At 40.1% G+C, this 22,499-nt stretch overlaps 3 protein-coding genes across 3 annotated transcripts; all 3 read left to right on the forward strand.

Annotated features, from left to right (window-relative positions):
• The first annotated feature begins 1,085 nt into the window (after positions 1-1,085).
• On the forward strand, positions 1,086-12,725 carry LOC112557793 (leucine-, glutamate- and lysine-rich protein 1-like). The gene is made up of 17 exons (XM_025227833.1): positions 1,086-1,211; positions 2,124-2,306; positions 2,494-2,621; positions 2,838-2,936; positions 3,246-3,421; positions 4,724-4,909; positions 5,898-5,979; positions 6,533-6,610; positions 7,105-7,238; positions 7,770-7,839; positions 8,264-8,357; positions 9,477-9,563; positions 9,962-10,030; positions 10,396-10,561; positions 10,838-10,971; positions 11,255-11,363; positions 11,907-12,725. Exons 2-17 carry the CDS (start codon positions 2,142-2,144, stop codon positions 12,188-12,190), a joined length of 2,061 nt encoding a protein of 686 aa, XP_025083618.1. The 5' UTR covers positions 1,086-1,211; positions 2,124-2,141; the 3' UTR covers positions 12,191-12,725.
• A 1,333-nt stretch (positions 12,726-14,058) lies between these two features.
• LOC112557908 lies at positions 14,059-18,127 on the forward strand. Its single transcript, XM_025228042.1, has 8 exons — positions 14,059-14,179; positions 14,657-14,853; positions 15,181-15,301; positions 15,699-15,785; positions 16,333-16,368; positions 16,697-16,859; positions 17,248-17,451; positions 17,990-18,127. The coding sequence occupies exons 1-6, from the start codon at positions 14,167-14,169 to the stop codon at positions 16,741-16,743; spliced, it is 501 nt and encodes a 166-aa protein (XP_025083827.1). The 5' UTR covers positions 14,059-14,166; the 3' UTR covers positions 16,744-16,859; positions 17,248-17,451; positions 17,990-18,127.
• LOC112557437 (endoglucanase F-like) lies at positions 16,818-21,925 on the forward strand. The gene is given in 12 exon segments (XM_025227293.1): positions 16,818-16,859; positions 17,235-17,451; positions 17,990-18,022; positions 18,025-18,156; positions 18,438-18,622; positions 18,804-18,963; positions 19,338-19,449; positions 19,853-20,003; positions 20,361-20,505; positions 20,651-20,816; positions 21,111-21,301; positions 21,771-21,925. Coding segments are annotated over 12 exon segments (1,614 nt in total). The 3' UTR covers positions 21,851-21,925.
• The last annotated feature ends 574 nt before the right edge of the window (positions 21,926-22,499 follow it).

Consider the following 22,499-nt stretch of genomic DNA (forward strand, 5'->3'; position numbering starts at 1 on the left):
TTATCCTTCCATCCTTCGTATGTTGTCCATGTCTTCTTGTCTCAAGGTCTGAGAGCATGCTCTTTCGAGAGAGTTATTATGTGCAACATAAATCACACGCTGTTTACTATTATTATTGTTGTTATTGTTAAGAAGACAACGCTGCCTTGTCTTTAACCTTACAAAGACTAGTTACAGAGTCGGGTATTTACATAAAACAAAGTTCTCTGAATACAAAGACGAAAGAAAGGAGGAGACGGAGAAACAGAAAGGATGAGATGGAGGAAAAGAAAGACAGGAAAGCGAAGGAAAGGAGGAAATGAAGTCTCTGAAGATATGACTTCATGTAAAGAAAAGCGAGGTTGACCATCTATTGCTGACTGAAATGAAACGGACAAATAAACAGTGTAACATTGTATTGTTCCATCACCCAGAGCGATCATGCTTGAGTCGTTCTGGCTGACAGGAGCTAACATGACATGTCATGGATTTACATTAATCTTTAGAGACATATCGTCCTGCCATCTTTTGAGCGTGTTCTTTGCTAATGAATGTGAGGTTTTTGTTTTCATTCTGGCAATATTTTCTTCTTTCTATCTGTGTGTGAAAGAGAGAAAGGGAGAGTGTGACAAGACAGTTTTCAAAACGAGTCATGATACTACAAAGCCTCCGGTTTAGTCAAGTTATTGTTTAGGCTCGCCGAGACTAACAGCGGAGAACTTCGCAAGAGGCTAAGCGTTGGTCTCGGCAGACAGACAGCAGTCCGTGGGTTAATCGACTGACAACTGAGGACAGAGTTGTGGTCAAATCGAGACGACCAGTGACCTAACCCACACACATATATTTAATTATTAAAGACGAATTAGGGATTATATAGCGTGAAGAAAAATAAAATAGTCTTTTAATTAATAATGAAAGAGTCTACATCTTTGTTTTGACCGATCTTGTCGAAATTACGTGAATTCGTGTAACTGCGTAAATTAGAAATATCTTGCATTTTTTTAAATTACATATATAACTGAGATTTTTATGAACTTATATCAGTAAAACTGGACTACTCATTAAAAGTAATGACCCAAAGAAAATAACATTTAAATAGATTTTGGCACTTCCACTTCCGACTCTGTGTTTTCATTAGTTTCAATATGGCGGTACACACGTAGGGCCGAACGGCAGGTCTCTCCTGAAACTGATTATACAGTTTCTTGAATTGTGAACTACCATCATATACAGTAATTATTTTCAAATTGTGTGAACAACTTCTATGAGATCAGAGGGCTTCCAGTTTATCGTTAATATTACTTATTTTCTTATTAGAAAAACTAGCTTCACTGCTATTTTATCATGACGTTATGTGTCTGTAAGGTACTTTTTGTGTAGCAAAAATCTTTATCATCAAAAGTTTTTTTACAATTTACATATGTATATAAAATCAACTTTAGTTTGTGGGGAATACTGCAAATACCTGCTCAAACTTTAAATTCCTATAATATGTCACCTTAACTGTCCCAGTTGACAAAGAACTGTACCTGTTGACAATGTTTTATTTACCAGTAATTGGCGTCTACCCTGTTACTCCTGCATTTAGTAATGTGGATATCTAATAACATGTTCTAAAAAAGTGTAAGACCACTAATTGCCTTTATGCTTTTTTTTGGTTGTTGTTGTTTGTTTGCTGATATATATATTGGGCTATGCCCTTATGTGTACTCTGTACATTGTATGTCCCTCTTAGTTTATGCTTAATCCTTTCTCTTGTAGAGCGCATTGAGCCTTTTAAAATGCGCTATATAAATTCCATTTATTATTATTGTTGTTGTTGTTATTTCAAAACACCATAGTTAAGACTGGAAACAAATCGTTGATCAATACGTGTACTTTATGCCTAATTTAAAGCAGATTGTTAGATATTTTACTGCATAGTCCATGATATCAAAACTGAAAGCAAATGTATTGTGCTAAGGTCAATTTTCTTTCCTTCAGTAGGAATTTTATTTATTTGAATAAAAACTTATGTAACTTTTCATCAAAAAAGAATGAAAATGACATTTTGAAGCCATAAAAATAACATTTGGAAATATAGAATACCAGTGCTTGACTTTACAGGAAGAATATTCTTTGTTGAAAAATGTTTTGTGTTACAGATGCACAAAGTATAAAGAATGGAAGAGCCAAATGTTGGCAAAGCTTCTTTTGAACGATACACTCCAAAGTATCCTTTACCAGAAGAAATTCGTAAAATGAAGCGTGATGACACAATATGCCAGTACTGTGGAGTTAGCTATCTTATTCATGCAGAAATCAAAGCCCTGGAAGAAAAGCTTCTGGTAAGTTTAGAATAGTATTTTTTATTCTGCTCGTATACTTTCTATTGTATCATAATTTTTAAAGGTTTTTTTTTTATGTATAAGAATATATTTAGAATGTATGACATACATAAAAACTTGAAGAGGGTGGGGAAGAAAAGTCCCCTAAACGCAAACATTGAAGTTTTCATGGTTACTCTATTTACAGGCTATAGAAAAGGAGCTGACATTCTATAAGGGGAAAGAAGACAGAGAAAGCCTGTTAATCAAGGAAAAGGAGGAGTTACTTCAGTATAAACAAGACCAAGAAAAAACATTATTAGCCAAAGATAACATGTAAATATGTTCACAAATATTAACAGGATGTAATTTGTTTGTCCTTAATCAGAAGATAAGTATTGCCAGTGTTTACATTAATCAAAAACTTCTATAAGACAATTCATTAATCAGACAAGGATTATATGACACTGTGTCAGATGTAATGATTAATAACAATTATTGATTTATGCTATGTCCTAAATTAAAGCTTTTGATTGGTTGTTTGTTGAAAAGGCTGGCAACCTTGAAACAAGAACTGAAGAAGAGCTCAGAAGATAACAGCAGTCTGGTAAATAAAATTCAGGCATCAGCAGAAAATGAAAATAAGTACAGGTGAGACATCAGCATTTCTATGCTAATCACTACTAACCACTTATATATATATTTAGCCTTTTGAAATATGTAGGTGAATGCTTGGGTGAGGGTCCATATAGGTGTTTAAGAAAAAATATCTCAATAGAGACATAGCACAACAATTACAGACAACAACCAAAGACACAAAAAAAGCAAGCTCTTTAAACAATTTTTTTAAAATTCATAGAAATTTCATTTTTTGGAGAAAACTTATCTTGTATATTTCTAAACTGAAACTACATTCATCTGGTCTTCTGCTTATTTTTTCACCTTTTTGTCTATTGGCAGAGAGCAGTATTTGACAGCTTTGCGGCAGCTGTCAGTCCTGAAGTCTTTTGTGCAAAAGCAGAAAGATGATGTCAATCTCACCCGGAAAAATGTTATAGAACTAAAAGAAGCTGCAACTGACCAAGTACTGTTTGCAAAAGAAAAACTGAAAGACATATGCAAGGGCTTTCAAAAAGGTTTGAGTTATTAAAAAAACAAGTTCACAGTATTTCTTCATTGTACTTTGTGAATAAGATATTTTAAACAATAACAAAATTCATTTATTAACAGTTCACATTCAAAAAGATTTAAGAAACATAGGAAAGTATTCTTTTCACAGATTTGCTTCACTGGGATTTGTTTCCTGCATTTTTCTTTGTTCTATGCTGTACTATGCTACCTGACTCAGTGCCTGGATCCATCAAAGGGACTTTTCCATTTTCTTTTTCTGCTAGGAATGTTGGTTTTACTGTGGTGTTTAATATGCCTCTAGACACGTTTGTTTGTAACATCCGCAGAACTGTATATTTTACATTATGCAATATCAGCACAATCCATTAGCATTTTTCTCTTTGTACTGCCCATATCTTCGCTGTGACTTTGTTTTATCAAGACTTGACATCTGTAATTCTCTTTTGTCCATCTGTCTCTCTATCTTCTCAACAAACTACAGCAGTTCCAAAACTTTACAGCATACCTCATATTCTGAGCACACCAATGAGGTAATGTAAATTCTCATCTGTGTATTCCCTGCTGGTTGTTTGTCCATGCTGGCATAAAATATAAATTTTGTTGGCTCAGCTTTTTCTGACTTTTCTGACCTCCAGGCTCCCTACACTCACAGTAGGCATCTCTGTACTTCTGCGAATACTCACTTTCTTACCGTTCTCAAAGTCAGGACAAATCCTGTAGTGAACACACATTTACTTATTAAGCATCAGTTTGTTGGAGCTCCCTCCCTAATGTGATATCCCATCAGCAGACAATAAAATCTTTCAAACGTACCGTTAATGCACACTTGTTCAAAAAAAGTCTGAAGTTTTAGGCCACAATTTTCAATCTGGCTATTGCTCATTATCATCTATAGCTTTCACTTTGTGTCATTTGTTGGACATTTTCAACTATTCATATTGTTCATGTACTTGATTTGCACTCAGAGCATGATACTAATGTTGTGATAGAGTATTTTACATTATTATTATTAAATAAATGCGATGACATGAATGACTATTTTTAATTTTATAATTGTAGAAAACTATGAAGATAAAGGGTCGTGTTTATTCAAAAACTGTGAAAGGGAAAGGTTCAGTGGTACTATACAGGTTTAAAAAATGTGCTGAGCTAGGATATCATAGATGAGTATGAAATAAAGTGGTCAAATACTGACAAAATATTCCTCGCGTATTGAAAACAATGCTTTTGTTGCTGATTAGGTGAGCAGAATTTGGGGATTGATTCTGGTATCTTAGTTTATAGGTATGGTCCTGCTATCTTTTCAGATTTTGATGATCTACAGTCACGTCTGCAATGTCTTGAGATGGAGCATATGGTTACCTCCCAGTCTAACAAAACCCTAACAGAAAAGCTACAGCAGCAAGAGGAAAAGATGAAGGTTCTTGAGAAGTGTAAACAAGAAATGTTAACTCTAGACAACCGCAGTAAGGAGTTATGCACCTGCATACAAGGTTTGCTTGCTGCTGTGAACATTTTAATTCAATACATGTACCATGAATTCTAATTTGGCAAGAACTTGCAAACTGTTCATTATTTGCTTCTAAATCTTAAAACTGTTCCAAAGAGGAAATGTTTCTAAAAAATCACTTCTAAGTTGGTCGCTGAGAAAGGTCCTGAGAGGCAGATTTGCCTCTTGTGCTGTTCATTGGCTTAGATTTCAACAAGCCAACATCAGAATTGTTGAAGAGATCTATAGAGACTACTGGCAAAAGCACAGTTTGAATTGACAATTTTTTTTATCAAGTAGCAGATTACAGTTGTTTACAAATCAACTGTCTTAGATTACATTTTCAAGTTCTGTCTATATTTTAACATGTAATGTTTTTAGGGAAATTGCCATATTTGGGGAAAATATTTTAATGCATTATTTCTGTTTACAATGGTGTGGTGTGCATTTCCTGTTGTATTCTCTGAGCTGATGCATACCGTTTTATTCATTATGAAAGTCTTACAATTATTGAATAAACAGTTTTGAAACAATTTTCCATTAGTTCTGTTTCCAAAGCTTATGAAGAGTTTTCTTTTTGCTGCTCTCTCATGGGAACTGCCATTTCTGTACTAGCATATGATAAAAGGAAAAGTATGGGACAAAAGTAGGCTTAAAATTTTAACTAGGTTTTTACACTTTAATAATGAATTCTTAGTTTCAAAGATAGTATTTTCAAAGAAATGGCATCTAGGTTTGAGTTACTGTGAAAAACAGATCAACATAGACTAGTTGTAACAAGTTAAAATTTAGTTCAATATATATATTATGGATTGAGATTTTATAGGCTAGAATAGTGAAGTTCACAACTTTTGTAATCATGACTTATTATTGCACAGCATAACATTGAAGAGGTTTCTGGATAGCTTTATAGGCTGTTTAGCATGATTGTGATGAACTGCATCATAAATTGCAATTTTATTTTTAAATTTTGTAATGCTGCTTGTTATCAGAAATGCAGACTAAACTAGATGAAGCTGAGTCCCAGAACAGGCGTTTGCAGATGGAGGCAGACCAGTACCAGAGACAGATAAGGCAAGAATACCCTTACAGATGGGAAGACCTGTAGAGATGAAGCAGCTAAAACTAAGTCAAGGATCTGAAAACAGTACTGTAGGACTTGTTAAACAAATACATCATGGAAGAATATAAATCTTGATAAATATTTTCATATCTGGATTGATTAAGATGCTATGCACAGGTAGGCGATGTGTAAAATCCACCCTCTAGCAGAGTTTGAATTTTGCATTTTCTTCTTAGTTAACAAATTTGCTCAATTATTACATGTGTCTGAATAACATAGTTATTGAATAGCACAGTAGTAAACTAGTTCTATGCAGGTATTGGTGCTGTATACACTAACGTTTCCTTTTATTCTTTAAGAGGATGCTCTTAAAGGCATTTAAAGATTATATTGTCCGACAATCCTGATTTGTCTTTTGTTAAGTGCATAGAGGGCAGTCTGCTGTATTTTAGTTCTTGTTATATACATGTTGACTCCCCAAAATATGGGAAAGATTGTTGAGAGCATACTGCATGCTGTGCTATATGGCTGTTGTCAGTTTGATTGTTGTTTTAAATTTGACAGGACAAAGACAGAGGAAGTTGAAGAAGCCATTAGACAGAAGCAGCAGCAAGTGAAGAACAATGAGATGGCAGTCAAAGAGTGAGTTATGTGGACCTTTTCATTCTCCCACTGGTGACCTTTGACCTTTAATGTTTCTTTCAGTGAGCTACTTGTCTAATTTTCCTGATTTTAGAAGCATGATTTCATCAGAAACAGTTTCATATATACTTTGAAATACAATTTTTTTTCTCACCTGTTGATATGGCAGTATAAGATTAGCATAAAAATTGCTTAGGAACAGAATAACCTATGAAATCTTAGATTCTGACATCACTTTCAGTATTTTTGATAAGCAATAATAAAAACCGTTTAAGGTAAGCTGACAAAGCATGTACTTATTTATAAAGATATGGGGGTGTTTGTGTGTGGGTGCACACGTGCATGCAAGTACTCATGCACACATGTATACATGTATGAGAGAACAGAGTCTATGCAAGTAAAACACAAAAATATCATGTTTTATTTTCTGAAAAGCTCTATCCATTAATTGCTTAGTACATCAGAGCAGGCACTGTTATCACTTTATTCTTTAGATTGCAGGAATGCATTCAAAACAAAGATGGAGAAATTACTAACCTTCAAAAAAGGCTGAAGAACCTGGAAAATTTACACTTAGAGGCTGAGAGGTGGAAAGCAGATATAGAGCAACAGAACATTTCAACAGCACGTACGTGAGCAGTCTCATTTTTCAGGATACTAGTCTTTATCTTTTCTGGACAATGCTAGCTGTTAGGATTATCAAGTATTTTCAAATTTTTTTAAATAAGGCATAAAATGTTTGTCTGCCATGAGAGTATAATATCAATCATAAAGATAAGTATTTAGTTCCAGATGTTTACATTGTCATGTATGAAGATGTTGCAACAGGAATTCTATCTTCTTTTCATTCTATGTATCAGCATGATGCGTATGATGCAACAGGTGTTTGCATTTATTAAAACTCTAAAATGAAGATAGATATCTTATAAATAACATATTATCTGATATGTCTAATAATATAGTGGCTAGCGTAATGAAAATTTATAGGAAAAAATTAATACATTCCATAATGCAACAGTTTGTAAGCTGATTTTTCTTCGAACCATACTGAAAAGGAAAGTATAATGGAAAAACTGTTATCTGTTATTAATTATTATTATTTGATCTATGGCTTAAAAACTGCTGGTATTGTTGCACAGTCACAATATTGTTTTCTTAGATGAAGCTAAAGAGTTAAAGGAGAGCTTGATAAGAGCCCTGAAAGATGCTGAGGCTTTGAAGGCAGAAAGGTGAGCAAGTTACTGTTCACGGTTTTCTTGGACATTTTCATTCTTCACTTAAAATCTCTGTGCATCACATTTATATTTTTTATTGTCTGATCTATTTGCCTTCTGGAGGAAATAGGCCTTTTTTATTTTCTGGATGGGAAAGCAGCAAAAAAAAATCTAGGCACACATTAAAATTCCTGAAACTCTCAGGACTACTTCTATCCCTAAATACTTTTTAAAAGCTTTATATTCAAATACCCTTATATATCATAACGGCTTCTTTCTCTAGAAACAACAGGGGAATGAAAAAAATTATCCATCACAGGGACTGTTGGGAATGCTAAGTTTCGTTACCTTTGCATGAATATTTTGTTTTTTTTCACTTTATGTCACACTTTGTGCATTTGAGTTGTGATGCAAAGCACAAGGCACAGCTTTGTTGTAGAGAGATGATGATATCTGCACATCAATCACGAATAGAAGATTTGCGAGAGAGTTTCAAGAGAAAAATGGCTCAGCAGGAAAATTCTCAAGAAAAGGTATTGACCGGTGGTTAATTGATTACTTTGTTTGAGACAAATGTGCTTTCTCTTCATGGTGATCACACACTAGTTGCTGCTAAGAAAAAGCCAGATGCTGTCTGCCTTTTGAATGATAACTGTAAATACACACATACAGAGGAAAAAAAAAACAGGTTCCACATGTAGCACTTTAAAAGCCTTAAACCCTACACATACCCTTAACCCAACCTAATTTTAAAAAAACACTAGCCTAAGCCCTTAATCAGCTTTTGGAATCTTACCTTAACCTTTGTTTCTTTGTGTCTGGCTTTCTTTTGCAAATCAGCAAATTGTCAGAAAAGCTTCTAGCATGTGTCCATACCTGAACGTGTCCTTATGGTAGAATTTATTTTATGGAATTCAGGGAAATGTTATTCCATGCCATATCTGTATGCAGAAGCAATAAACATTTAAAATCATTTTTACTTTAACCCATTCAGTGTACAGCAATAAAGGATATGTAACTTCTTTGTGTGTTCACACATGCATGCAGGTGTGTGACATCTTAGGTATGTCTTAAAAATGCCATGTGGTTCAGTGAACTTCCTTCAATTGATCCAGCTGTCATGGATGGAAATCTGACTCCATGGAGAGTTAGGGGAAAGCGAAGGAGTGAAAGAGAGCGGAGATTACCAAATACATACACAACATGTCTGTAAAATATAATGGGGAGATCTTCATTATCATCCACACACCATTTGGCAGCCATTTGTGTGATGTATTTTGTTTCATAAGCTATCTCACTAAAATATTAGTTACACAAAGAGCAATCTAGTTTAAATTGCCATATAGAAAAATGGTTCCTCAGTCCAAATTTTAAAGGACTATATTAATATTTAGTTGATGAACACAGGAAAATGTCACCTCACAAGTTAACTTATCATTAGAAGATCTTTTCCAAAGTTTTATGAATTAAAAATGACTGCACAAATAAATATGCAAGATCCAGCATACATTTGAGACAGAGACTGAAGAGGGTGGGAACAGAAGCCAGTTTGTTAGCAGATAAGCATGTTTCAAAGGTGGAAAGGAAATCATACAAAAATGATGCTTGTCTAGTTGATTGTTTTTCTTTATCATTGTTCTAATTTTACACAGATACAAACTGCTTTAGAAGAAGAGAAACATAAACACCAAGCAGAGCTAGCATCTCTTGAAGCAAAACTAAAGGAGAGCTTTGTACTGGTATGTTCCTTGTAAAATAGAACTTTTATTTCATTAATCTTACAAATTATCAAATTCGTTTTCTAACTGCCCATTTCATTAAAAATTGTCATCAGAAGTCTAATGCAACAGAAAAAAAAGATCACAACATAAATATTTTTGAACAGTTGGCTTTTTATTTATTTTCTTGATTTTGTCGTTAGGGAATTACTTCTTACAGCAAGTAAACATACGTCTGTATTCAAATACAAAAAATACTGTGCACAAGATTGGTGAAGGGTGGCTGTGGTTGCTATGCAGTTGGTATACTGTGTACATGTGTGGCATTCTGTGTATAAGTGTGGTAGACTGTTGATAATGTGGTATACTGTGTATATGCGTGGAGCAGCTGAAAACCTCAACTGCCATGTCATTTGTAGGAGGTGCAAATAGAAAAACAAAAATATGAAGAACTTCTGCAAAAATATCAGACAGAGCGCACTTCTCAGGTATGCTGTTTATAGTTGTTGTGTGTGGGCCTTAATTTTAAACGTCGTGTACCTTTACAAGTGCTGTTACAAGGGGCGGACTAGTGATATTTTTCCTAGGAAGATGGGGACCAGTGTTATTATAAAGTTTATCATTCTTAATGTTACATCATTTTTTGCGATGGCAATATCTCTTTTTTCGTAGTGTTGTCTGTCAGCATGGAGTTTGCCTCACCCCTAAGCAACAGAGGGAGTGGGGGGGATGATATACATTTCATATAACATGAAATGAGAAGTGCAGAGAGGTGTGGTGTGTCGTGAGAGTGCATGCACACACCTAGTTCCACTGATCCATATAGCGTTGATGTGCGTTGCTGGCATCACAGAAAATGGCAGAAATAACGGAACTGGAGGCACGGCACCAACGGGAGGCACAGGGCTTTGAGCAGCGCTTCGCCGAGACCAAGAGGCAGGCGGAGGTGCGGGAGACAGAACTACGGCGGGAAATTGAGAGTCTCAAGAAAATCATCGCCGAGCTTCAAGACAGGCTTGGTTGGTACCAACGTTTGTCCCAGCTTCTCTCCTTGTTACCTTTTTCACTTTTAAATTGCAATGAGGCGCTAGAAAAACGATTTTGTTTTGCGTCACCTACGAGTTTTGAGTACCGCCAATCACCTGCTTAAGTGTTTCATGATCATGAGACGTGGACGTCTTGTGGAGTCGATTTTACGGGTGTCGTGTGTACATGCGGGTGTCGTGTGCATTCAGATACTATGAGTCATGTCCATGCTGGTACTAAGGGTGTCGAGAAACGGGTGTCATGTGCAGGCCGATTTCAAAGTCGTGGTGAGGAGAAGGTGGAGGAGCTGCAGCGCCAGTTAGTGGAGGTGCAGGGCGACCTCAGGACGTGGCGGGAAAAGGCAGAAGTCTTGGAGTCGTCACTACAACAGTCACGTGAAGAGGTCTGTCAGTCGCTCTGCTTCTGTCTGCAGTCTTCTTACCTTCTTTTCTATTACCTTCTTCCCGATTGTCGGTGACGTCCTACACTGTTTAACATACATATTTGTCTTTTCCACGTTGTTATCTCTTGTCTAGTCGTTACAAATATAAATCTTTTAAATCTTTGGTTTACAATTATTTTCTCTTAGACTGTGAGTGTAAGTTCACGTGCCTGCGTGTTGTTAAAGACTCCCAGTAGGTCAGCGGTTTGTAGCAGATGGTGTCAAGATAACTTCTGTTGGGCAGGTGCAGTTTCTCCAGGACACCGTGCGTAAAGAATGCGAGGAGAGGTTCGAACTAACGGAGGCACTGAGTGAGGCTAGGAGGGAGCTTCTTTCTTTTAAAAAGCCAGCAGGTGAGTTTATCGTCTTCCGTGTACGTTTGTAGACTTTCAGGTGAGTTTGCCAACCTCCAGATGAAATAATAACAGAACATGAATAATTTCACTAATTTCCTGCTTCCCACTTTGGCTGGCTGGCTTTCTGTCCGGCTGTCTTACGTGTGGCTAACACTCCCCTGCCGTCTCTCTCGCTCACCGCTGCTCGTACATATTGTATTTTCATGTTGCCTCTGAATTTTATCTTGTGGCTAGTTTAGTGTCGGTGTTATGACTGAGACTTTAGCTGTCGGTAGTATCATTATACAGTATCCAGCTCATTTGTTCTACGTTTTGCTGGGGTTAGTGGTGGATAGCCATGGGCTGTCAGTCGATTGATGTGAAATGTTTACTGTTGTCATGGGAAAAATGTCAGTGTGGTGAAGGACGATCTTTGACGAGGAAGACGATGAACGCCATGACAGGAAGGTGACTGCTGTGCAGGTTGTAACGATCACTGCATGCAGAATGTCAAAGGCTGGAAAGACAACGAAGGTGTACAATGTCTCATGTCTTTTCCAGGGGGCTACATACCTAGTGGCACCCCACGTAACACCGCGCATGTCCCGGACAACGGCCTGGCCCCACTGAGGAGGAGCACGAGCGTCAGCAGCTTTCAGTCGAGCTTGAGCTCTGCCTCTGTGGCTGAGGACATCAACAAGCCACGTCCACCACCTGTGCCTCCCAACAATGTCAACGTCAGCTTCAACGGCGAGGCGCGGAAGAGCAGCAGACAGATGCTGGGCGCCTCCATTGCAGACAACAGGAGGCGCATTGCTGCTCTCTTGGGAAAGTTATCCCCATAGACACTGTATGCCACACCTTGAGTCCTTTGTGAACTTGTGAGCAAACACGCGTACATTTTGTGGACACCTTAGCAACAACTGGTTTGCTACCAGACATTGATTCGTTAAGAAGCAAGCGATTAACTTCAAGGGACCTGAATACTTTTTGAAAACCTGCTAACTTGTTAACGAACAAGTCATTAACTGCAAGTAGCATGACTAGTTTGTATTAGCTCGTTAACTTCACAGTTATAATATTAATTTTTCGTGAACCTTTGATGGACATGTAATTACAATGCTTCAATTTAAATTTAACAATCAGGTTACTTAAAAGGTAACATGTTGTATGAAGAATTATCGACTGCTTGTTAAAACAAAAACAGAAAAATTAAATGAGGCGCAAAGTAGTCTAAGTGTACTTATTTTCTTTTCCTTGGATTTTTTTCCTCGATGGAATTTCCAGCGTTTATCGTTGTCAATGTGATCATAAACCATCCTATTAGGAATCGCATGATCAACTCCATACTTAGTGAAAATAAAAACCAGGGGAGATGACGATGAGTTTGCAAAATCGTGTTAGTACAACGGCGCACATGTTATGTTACTGCTGTCTGAAGGACACTTCCACTGTATGTGCCACAGATGCACACACACACACACACAGGAACACACATTGTTGGTCTTACACTCTTAGTCACACCCAGGGTAGTGTTTTTACGAGTGATGAGAAAGAAAGGCAACACTTCATTACTATATTGTGACCTTTGGTCTTAGGATAAAGAAGTGGAAATACAAGACTAGAGATTGTGAAATATCACTGACGGCGAGATGACAGGTAAACAAATCAAAGGAAAGGCGAATAATGACATGCTTGTAGCAAGCTGGGTGAGAACAGCTAGTCTAGCGGCTAGTCTCACTCCTAAAGGTGCAGTCAGCTCAGTGGTTAGGACAGCTAGTCTAGGGGCTATGATGGTGTTTTAAAGGTATAGCAGGTTTACTAGCTGAGATAACTCTTCTAAAGATACAGTTAGTTACAGTGGCTAAACAAAAACAATTGTGGAAGAGCTATTGTAGCTGCTGAGCTAACTGTCCCTTTAGCTCTTCTAAGTCTTCAGAATTTGTTTTGTGGAAAGGAAAAAAGTAAAAATGACAGGAAAGTAGACGGAAGGAAGGAAGATTAACTGACAAATCAAATTGTCCACTTGCAAAATAGTCAAATGCAGTAAGAATCAAGTTGACACGCAAATCCATTAGCCACAAGAGTGCCGACCGTGTGTAAACTTTAGGGACACGGATAACAAAGGTTGTAAAACACACATGTAGACCTGTCTCACAAATATCTGACTCATCCTATTTCCAGAGCTGTAATAAAGATGTAGAATCAGAATGTAGGCTGAAGACAGATGCTAAGGGTTCTAAACAAGTGGCAGCAACAAGGAAGCTGATCAGTGGAAAAGTACAGGCGGTAGAGAAAGGATGCTCAGAGTCAGCGCTGCTCCACTACACGAGATTTATCATCATTTCTGGAACTGATAGTCATCTATTGAAAACTTCCTCTATCTACATCTACAGAGCATCCATAGCAATGGGTCATCGTATGAGAAATGGCGACCGAACGGAAGGTTGAGGTCCGTTTTCTACATGCTGTATTTTAGACACTGTGAACCACTGACATGCACCCTTAGTTTTTTTTTTGTTTTTTTTTAAAATCAAGATTAAAAAATGTTTGACTATTACAAATCACGATACACAGAAAAGACGGTTCTAGCCGGCAAAATTTAACATTTTTACAATACTGAAATGACATTAGTACTTAGTAGGATTTGATAAGCAAAAGAATGGCCAGGGCTCTATTGTTTATCCCTTATCTTTCTATTTATAAAAGTCACGAAATATGTGATCAAGAATTTAACCGTTGTGAGCGACCGAAAGTTATCAGTTCAACAAGCGAGCTGTGTCTGGACCTCAGGACAAAGCTGTCAGTGCAAGTCTTGTTTATGAACAAGCAAAGTAAGTTCACTTTAACGACTCGAATAATTGTCTTCAAATAAGAAACACGCTGACTGTCGAGCCCCAGGTGTATTAGCCAATAAATTACAAAGGAGCTTTCATGAAAGAGAAAGGAGAGGTGCTCACTTGTATCTGAAAAGTAAAAGCAAATGAACACACAAAGAAGATGAACAAAGACTCAAAAGTTATCAACAACAACAAATAAACAAAGATATTTGTTCTACTGCTGTAACTAAAGTCCATTTCATTAAGACCCTTCTATAAAAATCCCTCACTTATTTCTTGACAAGTCTATTTCCAAAAATATATTTTTTTAAAGATGTGCCAGACATTTTGTCGAAAGCAGAATCAATGGATCCTAGTCATATCATGTCCTCGCAGACATTTAAAGATTTCAGGGGCTTCCATGTTATAATTGTCAGAGCTTCAAAGATGACAGAGTTTATAAACTACATTTTTCTGTACTTTTTATTGTAGAACCTCTCTCCAGCCTCACAATGCTGCACCTCTTTCTTCTGGCACTGGGGATAACTCAGGTGACAGGCGAGGTAACTGCCACCATCTCATCACACTGGCAAGGAGGTTTTCAGGGGAAAGCCTGCCTTCCGGTGGAGAAGGAGATGCACGGTTGGAAAATCAGATTGGTCTTTGATCAACCTGTCAGCTCTCTAGAGGTGAGAGAAACTTTTCTATTTTCTGATCTTCCTGACGATCTCTCTTTTTTTTATTCGAGAAGAACATTAGCTCTATAACTCGGACCAGTCTGTCTACAAGTCAGGAGCTGGTGGACCATCTGAAACCTAACGGTTCAGACCTACAGCCTCCAACAACAGGACGCCTCCATGAAACCAGTCCAGTGAAGTAATCTCTGACTCGAGTCTCACTTGAAATGTGTTTCCTGTGTCTGACTAATCATAATTAATATTCTGTTTTATCTTACCACACTCGCAATAGTCGGTTGTACTTACCATGTTCACTAGTCCGTTTGACCACATCAACAGGTGTACACGTCAGAGGTGGTGGAGAAGAGTGCCAACAACCAGGAGTATGTGTTGGGCAACAAGGCGTGGAACGCCGAGGAACACGTGGGCGACACGCTGTGTGTCGAGTTCCAGGGACACAGTGAGTGTCACTTCCGTGTCATGTCATCTCTTGACACTTCAAAATGTGTCTTGGCATCAGTGTCTGCTTCTTGTATATCTGCCATAGTTTTTTTCTAATACATATCACAACCACAAACATCATGGGTCTTGTCAGTCCCACAGGACTTGAACCACGCTAGCCTTGACCCCGGGAACCTGAAGTTGTGATGCTCAAGAGGCAGTGGGGGGTATGGTTGTAAAGTCCAGTTTTTACAGATTTAGAACTATTTCCTGGAAGAGGTGCAGTTAGTTATCAGGACTAGGGACTGAAGGAATACTACTTTGGCCTTGTGGTTGCCGTGTGCAATACATCGCGCGATGGCGGGTCACTTGTTTGATTGCGGTTCCACGAGTAACTTTTGATGACGACTGTGCAGGTAGCGGCGACATCAGCCCTGTGATAACGGCTTACTTTGAAGGAGAAGCAGGTCCTCGTGCAACCAGTGGCCCAGGACCCACCAGCGGTAAGCTTCCAGTCTGTCGTCTGCGACTTTGTCACCGAGCGAGACATGGGGTCACGTGTCATGTGATTTACAAATCATCACTTGATTAGCTTTCTGAATCCACACAATGAGGACAATGTTTATGTGTTGGTTTGTGTTGTTGTTGCTGTCTTGTTTTGCTTTTGTTTTATTTGTTGTCGTTGTTGTTTGTTTGTTTTTTTACAAAAAATAGCCATAGTACTTACTAATCTGACTAAAAAAGTTCTGTCACTTTTCTTCTCTCTCTATCTCTCATTTCTCCTCATTCCTCCATCGCCCCCTACAGCCTTCTAATGATAAGCTAGTCTATATTATGAGCGGGAGTCTGGAAGAACTATTCAGTTTAAATCATGTTATTTAAGCAAACAGTACTTTTAAGCGGATTATTTTCAATTCAGTCTTTACAGAGCATGTTTAAGCAGAATATTTTAAGCACACTATTTTTACACACAAAAAAATAGTAATCAGGCAGTTCATTATAAACAGTGTATTTATAAACTGTATTTATAAACAATATTAACTCGTGCAGGTCCTGGAACACAAGTGGACACAACTCCTGCTCCAGGTAAATGTAATGGGGGGTTGGGGGAGTGGAGGCGGCCACAACTGCTGCTACTACTACTGTTCACAATAACAACAACAACATGTCTTCTCTTCATTTCCTTTTTCTTACTTTGTTGTCAGTTGAGATGTGCATTGTCGTCCTTAGTTACAGAATATCTCTGTCACGTTGTTCATTTCCAGTCACGAAAAGTCACTTAGTTACCTGACTGTGTAACCATAGAGACTGACTGACCGTTAGCATTGTTCACTGAACGTGTTACCATAGTGACTGACCATTAGCATTACTGGCTGTGTCATCATCATCATCAAGAAGTAAATGTTTTTGCCAGAGGTCAAGTTGAAACACCTCTGGGGGAAGGCATCGTGGCGCCGTTGAAAATAATCAACGACTGGGGAGATCGGTTCCAGGGAGGCTTCTCCTTCCCTGTGGCTGAGGACATCCACGGCTACATGGTCAACGTCACCTTCAGCAGCCCGGTCACGCGCATGGATGTAGGTAGTTCTCGCTGTCACTGATGTTGGAATGCATGATGGGACTTGAACTGTGCGCTTGACGCCCTTCACCTGTGAATGACGTCATTTGCTGTCACCTGACGATTAGCAGCGACACCTGAAGTGTTAAAGCTCTGACCAACGTTGGGTAGAGTTAGGGTTAGGGTCAGGGTTAGGGTTCGTGGTTAAAGAGAGTTCAATAATCTGACGATTAATGACATTATTTGTTTTTGTTTTCATTTTCGCTTTAAGTCTTAAGTTTTTCTGTAAAGTCTGCCTTGTTATTGTTTTGCACGTGAATTCACAAACGCACGCACGCACGCATACAAACAGTGTAAGTTTATGTCTACATTGTAGAGACCACAATGGATGTAGGTATACTTTACAGATCTCCAACGCCGAGCCGCTGAGCCCTCAACAGACAACTTGCACTGGGTGTTGGTCAACAAGCCCACCTTCGCCGATGTCCCTAAAGGCACCTTCGAGCTGGACTTCTATGGGTCCAGGAGCGAGAGCACCACCAAGCTGACCGGTCAGGCTGTCCTCGTTGACCTCGGACACGACAAGCAGAATGTCGTCTGCCCCCCGAACTGTGAGTGACATTACCTGCTCCCTCCATCACCTCCATCACTAGCTGTGAGTGACACTACCTGCTCCCTCCATCACCTCTATCACCTCCATCACAGCTGTGAGTGACATTACCTGCTCCCTCCATCACCTCCATCACAGCTGTGAGTGACACTACCTGCTCCTCCATCACCTCCATCACAGCTGTGAGTGACATTACCTGCTCCCTCCATCATACCCGAGCTGGGAGTGACAAGTCGTGTTTCCAGAAGGGACTGACAAGCGAACTTTCTAGCATGTTGTATAGTTTGTGCAGCTGTACATCAGAGTTTGTCAGTCTCCTCTAACGAGTGTTTTTCTATGTCGAGTGTTCTGTTTACTGTGCTGACCATATACTGTGTTCACTTTATTTGTTGTTTTCAGCAGACTCGTTGCCACGTACATCAAACTGTCTGGCGTTCTGACTGACAGACACAGAGACACCCGACAAACGAACAAACTGACAACAACCTTTCAGATTCGTCTCATCTACAGAAAGCTGACATATTCTAATGTTTTGCCAGCGGCCAACTCCAAGTACAACTACGACTGTGTCCTCATGAGTCCATCCTCTTCTACGAGGCGCAGCGCTCGGGCAAACTTCCGGCCAACAACCGCATCCCCTGGCGAGGTGACTCCGCCCTCAATGATGGAGATGGCGGGGTGGACCTGACTGGCGGGTGGTATGACGGTTAGTAGACGAGTTTTCTAACACTTCCGCTGTACTCTGCCATGATACTTAAGGGGAGCCACTTAAACTTTCTTCAAACAAAAATCTTGAAGTCAGCTGTGTCTTCACCATCTAATGGAGACGTCCTACATCTTGGCCGTTGGGAATGTTTATGTCAATGACGATTGTTCTACTGCTGACTCCTGATTGTTATTTTCCGAAGTAGGAATATTTATGCGCGCGAAGATATCTATCTGGAACTGGCAAGAAAAACAATGAGTGCTGTGTTTACTGTGTTCCAGCCGGCGACCACATCAAGTTCAACTTCCCGATGGCCTTCTCCACCACCCTGCTGACCTGGAGCTTGCTAGAGTTCAAGGACGCATACGAGGCCGCAGGTCAGCTGGAGTGGATGTACGAGAGTGTCAAGTGGCCGCTGGACTACCTGCTCAAGTGTCACGCGTCTGATGACGAACTCTACGTCCAGGTGAGATGAACGACAAGGAACTCTGACCAGGTGAACTACGACTGACCACCGTGACGTCATAGACTGACCACCGTGACGTCATAGACTGACCAGAGTGAAATCCTAGTGTCGCCGTCGTACTTTGCAGGTGGGATACGGCTGACCAGGGTTTATTTGTTACCGTCAATGTTTTACACCGCAGGTGGGCAATGGAGGCCCGGACCACAGCTACTGGGGTCGCCCTGAGGACATGACCATGCCACGACCTGCCTACAAGATCACCGCCTCCAAGCCAGGCTGTGACGTCTCCATGGAGACGGCTGCTGCGTTTTCAGCTGCTTCACTAGCATTCAAAGAGAAAGGTGCCTCCTCGCTCATTCTTTGAACGAATACTGCATAACGATCTGCTCGATATCACACAGAAACTGAAACTGAAACTTTTTGATCAACTGATCGAATACATTGGGTTTCTAGCTTCACGAAATCATTTTCCAGAGGGTACTAGCGCAATAAATCTCGTACCAGAGAATTACTAGTCCTCACAAGACTGGCACTCTCATTACTCCAAGGTAAAAGTCAAACTCTCCTTCAGTCGGCAGGTACAAGGGTGAAATAAGAGATAAATATACCGGCACTTTTGAATGAAGGTTCAAAAAACTGTTGATTATCTAAAGTCTTTCTACCTCGTGATGCATCTATGAGTGTCCTGCACGTGTCACACACTTTGTTGTGGTAGATGCTTCATTCTCCGCCACCCTGTCTACCCATGCCAAGTCCTTGTGGCAGTTTGCTGTTGACCACCAGGCGCTGTACAGCTCCAGCGTCCCCGAGGCAGCGGGCTTCTACAGGTGAGTATGTGATGGTGTGATATGTGTAGTTCTCAGGTAAGACTGTATATAGTCTGTATGTGTACAGGTTGGTTGTGATCCTGACATGTACGATGTGTATAGGTTGGTTGTGTTCCTGAAGACGTCCAGCTCCGTGTCCACCATCGGCTATTCGTGGACGGAACGGATATCAGTTTAAAGTTGGAACTTCTTAGTTGATAAAAGTTCTTACTGCCAAAACTACGATGACATCTTTATGTAACAGGGCCACCAGTGTTATATTATATGTTGGAATGGTATTGCTGAGTGTGGGGCACTTTAGGATGGCGAAGAGTCTAGTCACAGCTAGGTACTCGTGTTTCTTTGCGAGAAACTCACGGGGAGGATGTGTTCTGAACCTCGCCTTGTAACTGCAACTCTGCAGGTCCTACAACTTCACGGACGAAATGTGCTGGGGCTCCCTGTGGCTGTATCGTCTGACAGGGGAGGAGAAATATCTCACGGAGGCCAAAAAATGGTTTGACCCGACACCGGCCTGGGGTCTGTCCTGGGATGAAAAGATCGCCGGAAACCAGGTAAACTTTAGCTACGTAGACTAGACAGTAAATGAGATTCGTGGGTTGTTATTTTTTATTCTTTGTATTAATCGTCTCGAAAACTTGTTGACCAGCGCTTTCATTCTCCTGCCCTTTATTCGTTGTTTAGATCGGGCTTTGTCCCTTCTGCTTGATCGTCATTTTTAGAATCACCCTCGTTGATGCCACGTTCTCGTTTTCAACCTTTTGTATAACTGTACTTACAACCCTGGAGACATCAGGAACATTCATGCTGTAAACATTGTCCAGAGTGTTCATCGGTGTATATATGTATACTTGATACAGACTTTTACCTGATATAGATGTGTACTTCATACAGATGTGTACTTGATACAGATACTCATGTACAACCTGACTCACGATGCCGCAGCCAAGGAAGCCATCGTTGGCACGTTCGAGTTGTGGTTTCCCGGAGGAGGTATCCCCTACACACCCAAGGGGTTGCCATGGCGACTTCAATGGGGGTCCCTGAGATACGCATGTAGGTGGACCACTCGACTTGTATCATACTTACATAGTTTTCAATACAAAGAAGCAAAGTGTTGGACAAGTCCGATGACAAAATGTCACATTGAGAAAATATTGTCCGAGATTGTGAGTCAGATGGTGTGACACGTGATTTGCAGCAAATATGGCGGCGATGGCGTTGATGGCTGCCGAAGTAGGCGTCAGTCCCGAGGACTACCGGCACTGGGCCATGTGTATCATCCACTACGCCCTCGGGGACACCGGACGTAGTTTTGTCGTCGGCTTCGGTGAGAATCCCCCCCAGAGGCCACACCACAGGTCAAGGTAAGTTACAACCATCGGCAGTGAGCATCATTTTGGTAATAAAACTGAAAGATGGAGCTCACTCATCGTGTTTTCCTGAAGATACACGTACACGTACACGTACACATACACATACACATACACATACACATACACATACACATACACATACACATACACATACACATACACATACACGTACACATACACATACACATACACATACACATATACCGAGGCGTTCACACTCACCGACTCATATGACAACAAAGACAACGCATGCCCTGACTGATCCTCCTTCTTGTGCCCGCCCAGCTCGTGCCCGAGTGCCCCGGCGCCGTGTGGCTCCACCATGATGTCCTCCTCAGCCCCCAACCCCCACACGCTGTACGGGGCGATGGTGGGCGGGCCCGACCAGAACGACAACTACAGCGACCGCCGCGATGACTACGTCAGCAACGAGGTGGCCTGCGACTACAACGCCGGCTTCCAGAGCGCCGTGGCCGGTACGGATCCAGCCTCCCGCAAGATAATTGGGAGGGGCTGTTTGTTTAATATTTACTTTTTATTTCTTTCAGGGATCTTAAGTCTGATGTTAATTCCTCCAGTTGCACAAAACTGAAGGCTTTCCTCCTCTTCTCCTCTCGTCGCCTTTGTTTCGCTCTCCTACCTGTATCCGGTCGCAAGATTTTAGTGGGGTGGGGAGTTGGGGACTGTGTGTATTCTGGAGATTTTGTTTTCTTTTTTGTTTGTTTTCTTCTATTAACAAAAGGTTCCTCAGCTCTTTTTCATCTGAGTTCTTCTATTAATCCTACTATTCGTAACTGAACATAATTTATCAACGTTTGTGAACATAAAATAATCTTGATTTCATTTCTACCTTCTTTTCTATTTTCTGCTAATAGACAAGTAGCAATATCTTGAGGAGAAGACTTTTCTCTGTCGTTTATTAATCTGTGTGACAATACTTTGTAGGACTGCGGTCACTGCTGCTGAGGAAAGCACATCCAGAACAGACCGGAAGTAGTTCCTGCCCCTACTCCAAGACGAGATAAAATATAAATATATTCCCATGCATAGCTGAGGATTTTATTTGCACTGCGTTCACAATTAAACATATTGACAAAATTGTTGATGCATTGGTCAGATATACAATGGAATATGTTAGAATGCGATGCAAAAGATGAGTGCAACAGTGCGAGTGTTTATGTTTGTGTATGTTTGTATGTTTGTCTGTTTGTGTATACATGTACCTCTATATTTGGTGCGTCTGCGTTCGTGTGTGTGCGTGTGTGTTGGGTCGTGGAATGGGGATTTTCACACACGCACACACACACTAACACTTACACTAACACTAACACTCACACACTAACACCCACACACACACACACACACGAGAGACAGATCTCGAGATGTTAGACACACACGTAACAAGATCTGTTCTTACACCTTAATAATAAGGTGGAGCTCAGCACAAGATTTACAGTATTTTCCTAATCTGGGTAAATAGGCCCTTCCGTTCTCGAGATACATCACCGGGCACAAAAGAAGGTCACGAACCCTCACCTCCAAGAAGCTTACGTCATTAAGTCTACAGCCAATGGAATTGCTGGGTCTGTATATTCAAGATGCAGTCAGAAGGATTGCTGGATTGTATGTGAAGGCGCATCTGTGGACATGAATGTTACCCCCTTTATGAACACT

This window comes from Pomacea canaliculata, linkage group LG2 (genome assembly GCF_003073045.1).
Source record: "Pomacea canaliculata isolate SZHN2017 linkage group LG2, ASM307304v1, whole genome shotgun sequence".
Classification (NCBI taxonomy): Eukaryota; Metazoa; Mollusca; class Gastropoda; order Architaenioglossa; family Ampullariidae; genus Pomacea; species Pomacea canaliculata.

Bases quoted from the DNA above. Each gene is read 5' to 3' on its own strand.
- LOC112557793 (XM_025227833.1), top strand. From the start codon at position 2,142: ATGGAAGAGCCAAATGTTGGCAAAGCTTCTTTTGAACGATACACTCCA. The intron at 9,564-9,961 runs GTATGTTCCTTG...TGTCATTTGTAG, and splicing joins TAAAGGAGAGCTTTGTACTG to GAGGTGCAAATAGAAAAACA. The intron at 10,562-10,837 runs GTTGGTACCAAC...TGTCATGTGCAG, and splicing joins CGAGCTTCAAGACAGGCTTG to GCCGATTTCAAAGTCGTGGT.
- LOC112557908 (XM_025228042.1), top strand. The intron at 14,854-15,180 runs GTGAGAGAAACT...CCACATCAACAG, and splicing joins AACCTGTCAGCTCTCTAGAG to GTGTACACGTCAGAGGTGGT. The intron at 15,786-16,332 runs GTAAGCTTCCAG...TAACTCGTGCAG, and splicing joins TGGCCCAGGACCCACCAGCG to GTCCTGGAACACAAGTGGAC.